The 9,296-nt window shown below is 47.5% G+C and overlaps 1 protein-coding gene across 1 annotated transcript in view; it reads right to left on the bottom strand.

Moving 5' to 3' along the window:
- SHE (Src homology 2 domain containing E) overlaps nucleotides 1–6,040 on the bottom strand; it is a 17,381-nt gene extending 11,341 nt beyond the window's left edge. Inside the window, 3 exon segments of the mRNA XM_007472239.1 lie at nucleotides 2,608–2,734; nucleotides 5,419–5,826; nucleotides 5,828–6,040. Coding sequence (XP_007472301.1) covers nucleotides 2,608–2,734; nucleotides 5,419–5,826; nucleotides 5,828–6,040 — 748 coding nt within the window.
- Nucleotides 6,041–9,296: the final 3,256 nt, after the last annotated feature.

Here is a 9,296-nt window from a genome sequence, read left to right as displayed (position 1 = left end):
CCCCCTGCTGAAATAAACAAAATCCCTAACATTTCTCAAGAAATGTGAGACATTTCTGAGCTTGGACTTGACAACCAAGCCCACAGGGAGCAAACTGAACAGAAAAAAGTAAAAGGTTTAAAAAAAAAAACAACCCACCCAGCAGCAAATCTTTTATTCCCAGCTTCCGATAAACCCACTTCCTGTTATTCTGTCCAGCTGTGTAACCTATGCGTAGAATAAGAGGTATATTCTCTTATACCTTTGTGATATATATTTTATATACATATATAAAGCACATAAATATATATCACAAAGCACGGAGAAGGTGCTTTGTGATATATATTTTAAATGAAGGACTTTTAAAATTCACCAATATAATATTTTTTAAAAGAACAAAGGAAAAAAAGCTAGTAATTCTTAAATGTTAGTAATTTAAATTTTTAATAAATTTGAATTTATCCTCCAATTGAATACATTAGTTTTGTATTACTAAGTAAATTTATTCAGATAAACTGTTTAAAACAGAGCCTGGAACTTAATAAATGTTCAAATATTAAATGCTAGCTACTACTATTATTACATTTATTTTGTATTGGACACTTTGACTTTTATTTTTTTAATTTTTATTTATTTATTTTTTGGGGAAAAGCAACAAGTTACATACCAACTTTTGACTTTTAAATACAACACTCCTTGTGAGTCTGAGTGGAAAGGTGCCTTGCTTATACGTAAAGTTTAAACTTTTTCATACATCATTTCACAGGTCCTGAGGCAGCCTGGTGTAGAAAGGAGACCACCCAGTCTGGAGTGGGAAGATCTGGGTTCCAATTCCTGCTCTGTCTCTTGAAGAGTCTTATGAACACAGGAGAGTCAGAATCTCTTTGATCTTATTTTCTACCCTGTAACAAGGGGGTAGTATGAGGGTCCCCTAGTTTCAGGGTTTTGTGGTGATTATATGGGGGGAGAAAAAGACATTCACTTTTAAAAAGCAAAGCACTTTCCCTATTATCAGTGTGGCTCCACAAAAACAAAAAACAAAAAACCTGAGATAATATAGATAAACTACTTACTCCAATTAAAGAGAAAGAGAAGAATAAAAACCAAAGGACAAAGAAAGGTGAATCAAAAACATTAATTTTTTGCTTTTTTAGAAAATCTTTTCCCTCAGTTTTATGTAAAAGAAAATCTTTCCTCCTATTCCTTTCAAGCCTCTGATATTTTTTAAAATTCTGACTAAGTTCATTTTCACTTCCTTTCATTCACAGATTTCATTAGAGGTCACAGTCCAGTGACCTTCAGGGTCACAGCCTGGTCAGGGTACACCCTTCCCAAATGTGATGCCTTATCTCTGTAAGCAGAGAGCAGGAAACAGAGCAGTGCTTTCCTGCTGCAGCTCAGTCTCACTCTGAAGCCTGTCTTGACCCTTCCAGGGTGCTGCAGTCACCCTCATGCTCAACTCTTCTGCGACTATGCTTATGGAGCCTGAGCTTGACAGCTTTTCTATCTGTTTTTAAACAGAAGAGACAAAGTCTTTAATATGTGACCAATTATTCCTTCCCCAGGAATGAAACCCACGATGTTCAAACAAGGCTCCCTTGAGTCAGCACTTAGAAACTGCATTTTTTCATTACAGATTAAAGAATGTTTTAAGGAAAATTAGGTGAATAGATAACTTACTCTAAAATTGCACAAATAAATCTAAATAATTAGTTTTTTAAGTATTGTTTACACCAACTTAAGAGAAGTATGAATAAAAGGGAAAAGTGTGACACAAAAAATGACAGTGATTGCTCAACTCACAAGTTGGAATTATTCCAACTTGAAAAGTTACAAGAGTAGTCAACTTTGGTTTTAGGAGGTTTGCCTTGAGTGGTTTGGCTCATGTCAGTGATTAATACTCATTCCTTAGTAATTAAATTTTTTTCCTCCAATATTGTAAAGCTTGTTGAAAAATCAATCTTCTACTATAAAACAGAGGATTACATCATGTCTGCAACTTCTTTTTTTTTTTTTTTTTGGTACGCAGGCCTCTCACTGTTTTGGTCTCTCCCGTTGCGGAGCACGGGCTCCGGACGCGCAGGCTCAGCGGCCATGGCTCACGGGCTCAGCCGTTCTGCGGCATGTGGGATCTTCCCGGGCCGGGGCACGAACCCGTGTCCCCTGTACCGGCAGGCGGACTCTCAACCACTGCGCCACCGGGGAAGCCCTCTGTAACTTTTAACAACTTAAAGTACTTTAAGTATGTGTTAGTCCCTTGGTACAGATTTATGACTCCCATTATGGATGTCAAAGCTTTGAAAGTGGCCAAAAAGTGTATTTAAATAATCTTAAAAGTGAAGGTCACATTCTGAGCAGATCTGCAAATTCACAAGTGTCATTTTGCATAGAATTAGAAAAACTTTAAAGACTCCCACAAATTCTAAAACTGAAGGACACAAAACCATTAGGGATGTTAACCAGATATTTTGACTTTAGTTTTGAGTCTAATTTCTGTTTTTTCCACTCAGCAGGATCTGGTATAGTCCCTTCGCCCCTCTTCCCAAAATACACACTCGTGATTATTTTTACTACGTTCTGAGTGAGTGTGAGATTTCAGTCTGTATAAAGCAGCTCCTGGTTACAAACCTGTTATCATTTGCTGTGCATCATAGGGTTCCATGTATCCATCATTCTCCCCTACTCTTTCTGCATCCCTTTGGCCTTTCGTCCGTTTAGCATCATAAGGGTCAGCGTAGTCTTCTAAAATGATGACCTGTAAAAGAACCAGGCAGGGGAGTTGCTAAGGACTGTCATATACCAGACTGACAATGGTATCAAAAAGACTGCTAAAAAACCTGCAGACCCAAAAAGAGGTCAAAATTTCCAACCAGTTCTGAAGAGCTTTTGCACTTGATCACACTATTATCCACCCAGTTGGACAAACATCTGGTTTATTTTGGTAGTATAATTGATTGGCAACAATCCATCTAAATTCTCCTCCTTATCCCCAAGGCTCCTTTCACCTCCCTCTCTCTCCCCAAGCAATAAGGCATTTGCTGGTTAAAGTGTAGCAGGGGTGGATGGCAGAAGGTGGAAGATGTCTATGGCTTTAGAGCACAAAAAAATGAACTGGTCTACTACATTTTCCATGATTTTGGTTTTTTTAATGCCAACCAGTTGAGCAATATAGCCATGGTTAAGTCAGCCCATCACCCACTGATACTGAACATCCACCAGCACTGGCTAGGCACTGAGAGGGAATAAAGTAAGACCAAGACTTACTTTTTGTCCTCAAGGAATTTATAACAGCTCTAAAGAGGCAGGCTTCATAATAAGAAGCCTAAGAAATAGGTCAGAGCTGAAGAGTATTGTGGGAGTTCTAGGTTCAATAATTTATAGGCAGACTGATTCTCATAGACTACGATCAGATAGAGTTTTGATCCGTATTTGCTACAGAAAGCATCCATCCTTCCAAAAATAGAAAAGTGCCTGGGAAGGTGGTGTGAGTGCAATAGTTCTGTTCTGTAGCAGCTGGGTGACAATGTGGGCGCTTAGGGAGCCTGAGCTTAACAGCTGCTTCTCAGGGAGGAAGAGTTTTATGGGGAAAAAAGAAATATTCATTTTTAAAGCACAGCACTTTCCCTATTATCAACATGGCTCCATAAATAAACAGCTAGGATAGTATAGATAAACTACTTATTCCAGTTAAAGAGAAAGAGAGGAATAAAACCCAAAGGTGAATCAAAATTAAGGGAGGAAGCCCCAGGCCTTGGTACAATCTCTGATTACATTCTCCAAAGAGTTCAAGGAGAAGCACCACTGGAGTTGGCAGAAGAATCCAGATAAACAGGGAGAAGTGAGGAGGAGGGGACAGCCTGGATGAGAGTCCTCTTCCTGGGAGGAGATGGCCTAAGAAACTTTAGACATCTAGAAGCGACGACCAATAACCGGGCAATCACTGCAGAGGACTGTGATTACCATTCACTCCCTCTCTCCATTCTTCTTGCCTGAACATGTGTACTGCATCCCCAAGGTACAGCGAGGAACACGAAGCATGATACTCAGTGCTTGGCTGCAAGGTGCTTATGATCTAGTTAAACACATGGAGAGACCACTGACTAATGTCTGGACGAGCTGATCATCTTTCCATGGCTCTCCTGGCAGTGTCTGGCAGGGGGGTAGGCATGCTGTAAATACTTCTGGACAGAATAAGTGGAGGAATGAATAGAAGTGCCAATGCAGACACACGTGGTATGTGCTACCACTCCTGACTCCAGCCGGGTGGGCCACATGTTTGAAGCCTGGGCAAGAGAAAATTAAAGTTCTCATGACAGGGAAGTGATCACCTGGGCTGGAGTCTGAAAGCTAGGTTTAAGCTCTTCTCTCTCTCCTTCACATGGAAGAGCAGATTTAAAAACAAACGAACAGGGACTCCCCTGGTGGTCCAGGGGTAAAGATTCCACCTTACAATGCAGGGGACAGGGTTTCGATCACTGGTTGGGGAACTAAGATGCCACGTGCAGGGCTACTGAGCTCTCGCGCCTCAAACTACAGAGCCCTCGTGCTCTAGAGCCTGCGCACCACAACTAGAGAAGAGAAAACCTGCACGCCACAACTAGAGAGAAGCCTGGGCACTGCAACTAAGACTGGACGCAGCCAAAAAAAAAAAAAAGAAACAAACAAAACGCCAACTCATCTCTGTAAGAATGAGCGGGTCTCTTCACATGTTCACACTCCTTTTCTTAACTGTCTCACATTGGACAGCACCCAGAAAACCTCCAGTGTGTAAGAAGCAGGAAACACCTTCTGTCCTGATCTGTAATTTCCCTTCAGGGCATTTCCTTGTCCTATTCTGTAGTCGCCGCAGTCCTTAGAGCCCTGTGCCCCTTATCCTATATGGCTCCTGCACAGTAAATGTTCATGGGATGAATGAAAGGGCTGTAATGTTGTGGTGCTAGTGAAGGGCTGAGAAACCCTTTACTGGGTTGAAGTGCAAAGAACGATGGCGCTTCCAAAAAGCAGAGAAGGGGGGCAGTTGAAATCAATACTTAAAACAGTTTAGAGGTTACCATTCCTTATGCTCAAGAAGGATAAAATTTACACACAAATCTAGCTTTGCAATTCCCCTGGATTTCTAAATTAAAATAAACCACATCTACAAGGGGATCACATTTAACAAAGCACCCAACTGTCTTATTCAATTATTCTTCTGATAACAAAATTAAATGGGAAATACATTTCTGCCAAGTTCCCCAACACCAGAATGAGAATTTTTCAAGATTAAAAAAAACCCCTATTTTAAATGGTCACTTAGGAGTCAAATGTTAGAGGGGGTAAATACATCCTCACCTTCTCTGAGGTATAAAGAACCCTAGAGTTTAGCGGGTTCACGATGCTCCCTTCCCACTGTTCCGCTTCAGTAGGGGAGAGGTGGTCCAAGGGAGGTTGTATTCTTACCGTGTCTTGCTGCTTAATAATCTTGCCCTTGTCCAGTTCGGGTCCCAGGGAGGAAGGGGAAGAGGACGCGGAGGAAGAGCTGCTGTTGCTACTGCTGCTGTTACTACTGCTGCTGGGGTAGTTGCTCTTCCCATTCTTCTCCTGAGTGTCCACCTTGATAAGCCTGTTGATGTAGGTGCTGCAGCCTGAGCTCTTGGCCGCGCCCCGGTGGGGCTCCTCCTCGGTGGCCCGGGAGTTCTTGCGGCCCTTGCCCGCGGCGGCCTGAATCAGACCCTGCAGGCTGTCTCGGGATAGCCGGCTATCCTTGGGGGGGCCGACCCCGGCCCGGCTGCTCCCCAGATCGGCCGCCGAGTTTTTTCGGCCCTTGCCCGGGGCGGGCCCCGAGCCGCCCGCCCCCCGCGCTGCCCGCCTCCGAGTTCTTGCGCAATTTGCTGCTTCCCCCGCTGCCGGGCTTGGCCCGCTCCGACACTGTCTTCAGTTTCAGGGAGAACTCCTTGAACCACTTGGCCACCATGAGGGGCGCCTGGCCGGTGCGGCTCAGGAGTGTCGTGGCCACGGAGCAGGTGAGCGAGGAGGCCCAGCTTAGACACGGAGAAGCGCCAGGGGCCGGGAGCCACTGCATTCCCCGGGGCAGGGGCGCTAGAGGCCGCGGCGAGGCCCCGCGACGGCTGCTCCGCTCGTCCCGGGCCGGCCGTCGCCTACACCCCGCAGGGTGGGGCCCCTACGGCCCGGGGCGGGGGGATCGGGGCGCCGAGCGGGCGGGCGCGAGCCGCCGCTCCGGACACGGACGGCGACAGGCACGACGCACCGGGGCCCCGCCCGAGCTCGTCTTCAGCGCCTGCACGGCCGGGGTCTCCGCGGGTCTCCGGGGGTGGCGGGCGCCGGGGCCTTCCCCTGCGTTTTCCTCCCGAAGTGGGAGAGGCCGGGCCCACAGAAGCCCGGGGACAGCCCTGCCCACACTCCCGGGGACCAGGGGAGACGAAGCGGAGGCGGCGGGAGTGTCCCCGGCGCCGCGACGGACGGTGGGCCGCCAGCGGGCAGCCCGCCCTCTCCGCGCGCCCCTCCCCTCCGAGGCTGGCGCCTCCCCGCCCGCCACCTCCCGCCCAGACCCGGGGGCGCCGGGGTCAGTGCCTCTGCAGAGGCGGGTCCGGGGTGCATGTTCGGGGGAAGGTAGCAGCAGCTCTACGTGCTGACCGGTTGCGCCCGCGTGGTTAGGGCCCCCCACTTTTTGGGCAAGCAGCTCCCCATCTGCACTGAGCCGGTCTAGGCCAGGCGCTGCCTTCAAACGCAGCTCAAGTGCTCCACGTGCACCTCTCCGACCCAGGATGGGAGCCCCTCCACTCCTAAAACAGCTAGGCGCGCGCCACTGTCACTCGCTCCACTCTCTCTGCATGCATATTTTGGATGTGTGTGCGTGTGGGGAGGATGTCTATTAAAAGCGGGAGCAGGGCCCGCGGGCGCTTGCTCCCGAGCCGGTGCAATTACGGTCCCAGCTAGCACAGCTGGCGCGGCGCAGCTAGCACACAGGTCTTCCAGCCCGGCCGGGCTGCAGCCGCCCGGGGATTGGCTGCGGAGGGGCGGCCCCGCCCCGTGCCCCGCGGGCGTCGGAGGAGTAGAAGCGCGCAGGAAGAAGGAGCTAAGGCTCAGCGTCTGGGCTGCAGGCTGGATGTACCTGGCCGGGGGAAGGTACAGCCTTTTGGTTCCCGGCCCCGGGCTGCCGGGCGGACGGTGGCGGGGACCTGGGCGTTGGGAGGCGTTTGTGGAAACTGCACCTCTCATTTCCCGTCCATGGTGGCGGGGCGCGTGTTACCCCTCGGAGCTTGTCGCTTGCTCTCGCCAGGTGCGTCTGCAGAACTAATTTTTAGTGGGGTTGGTGGGTGGGAGTGGATACCAGACTGAATTTAAAAACTTTAAATTTAAAAACTTTTTAGCTTAAAAAGCTAAACGTGCTGTTGAGGCTAACGCAATACGTTCTAAATCCAGTACAAGCCAGGGGGACTGAATGATCCTGGCCACTCATTGGCTTCATTTGTGTGGGCGTTGGTTTGGAAATGCTTATTCCAGCCATTCTTGAAAATGTGCCTTACCTTTAAAAAAAAACAACTTTATTGAGATATAATTTGCACACCATAAAATTCACCTGTTTTAGGTGTACAATTAAAAGGTATTTAGTATATTTACAGTGCAACCATCACCACAATCTAATTTTAGAACATTTCCCTGTTGAGAGCATTTGGGGCGCCAAAAGGAAACCTTATTAGCAGTCACTCCTCATTCCCCGCCGCCCCCCACCCCCCCAGACCTAGGCGGCCACCAATCTACTTTCTGTCTCTACAGATTTGCCTAGTCTGGACTTTTCATATAAGTGGAATCATACAATATGTGGCCCTTTGTGTGTGGTTTCTTACTGTAGCATCATGTTTTTGAGATTCATCCATGTTGTGACATTTATCAATATTTTAGTCCACTTATATTGCCAGATAATATTCCATTCTTTGGGTATACATTTTATTTATCTGTTCATCTGTCAATTGATCATTTGAGTTGTTTCTTGTTTTTTTAAATTTAATTTGTTTTTGGCAGCGTTGGGTCTTCGTTTTTGCGTGTGGGCTTTCTTTAGTTTCTTTCTTTAGTTGTGGCCAGGGCCACTCTTCCTTGCGGTGTGCGGGCTTCTCATTGCGGTGGCTTCTCCTGCTGCGGAGCACGGGCTTTAGGTGTGTGAGCTTCAGTAGTTGCAGCACGCAGGCTCAGTAGTTGTGGCACAAGGACTTAGTTGCTCTGTGGCAGGCATGTGGGATCTTCCCCGACCAGGGATCGAACCCGTGTCCCCTGCATTGGCAGGCAGATTCTTTAACCATTGCGCCACCAGGGAAGTTCCCGTGTTGTTTTTTTTTGGATCTTGTGAACAATGCTGCTGTGAATATTTGTGAACAAGTTTTTGGTGGACATCAATTTTAATTTATCTTGAGTAGATACCCAGGAGTGGAATTGCTGGGTCATATGGAATTCTCTTTAACTTTTTGAGAAACTGCCAAACTGTGTCCCAAACGGCACCACTTTACGTTCCTACCATTAATATGAGGGTTCCCATTTCTCCACATCTCAACACTTATTGTCTGTCTTTTAAATTATAGCCCTCCTAGTGGATGTGATGTATCACTGTGGCTTTGATTTGCATTTCCTTAATGGCTAAATATGTTGAGAGTCTTTTTCATGTGCTTATTGGACATTTGTTTATCTTTGGAGATATGTCTATCAGGTGATTTGTCCACTTTTAATTGGTTTATTTGCATTATTATTTTGGCTACGCTGGACTGCATGCAGGATGGTTTCTCTGACCAGGGATCGAACCCAGGCCTCTGCAGTGAAAGCGCCGAATCCTAACCACTAGACCACCAGGGAACTCCCTATTTGCCTTATTATTGAGTTGTAAGAGTTCTTTATATACTCTTTGTCTTTTTTTTTTTTTTGCCTACGCGGGCCTCTCACTGCTGTGGCCTCTCCCGTTGCGGAGCACAGGCTCCCGACGCGCAGGCTCAGCGGCCATGGCTCACGGGCCCAGCCGCTCCACGGCATGTGGGATCCTCCCGGACCGGGGCACGAACCCGTGTCCCCTGCATCGGCAGGCGGACCCTCAACCACTGCGCCACCAGGGAAGCCCCTGTCTTTTTTTTTTTTTAAACAAATGTATTTATTTTTGGCTGCATTGGGTCTTCACTGCTGCACGTGGGCTTTCTCTAGTTGCAGCAAGCAGGGGCTACTCTTCGTCGTGGTGCAGTCTTCTCATTGCGGTGGCTTCTCCTGTTGTGGAGCACGGGCTCTAGGCACCAGGGCTTCAGTAGTTGTGGCTCACAGGCTCTAGAGCGTAGGCTAAGTAG

This window comes from Lipotes vexillifer, unplaced genomic scaffold (assembly GCF_000442215.2).
Source record: "Lipotes vexillifer unplaced genomic scaffold, Lipotes_vexillifer_v1.1 scaffold238, whole genome shotgun sequence".
NCBI classification, from domain to species: domain Eukaryota; kingdom Metazoa; phylum Chordata; class Mammalia; order Artiodactyla; family Lipotidae; genus Lipotes; species Lipotes vexillifer.
The sequence above is the reverse complement of the archived record's forward strand: the minus strand, read 5'-3'. Positions and strand labels throughout refer to the sequence as shown.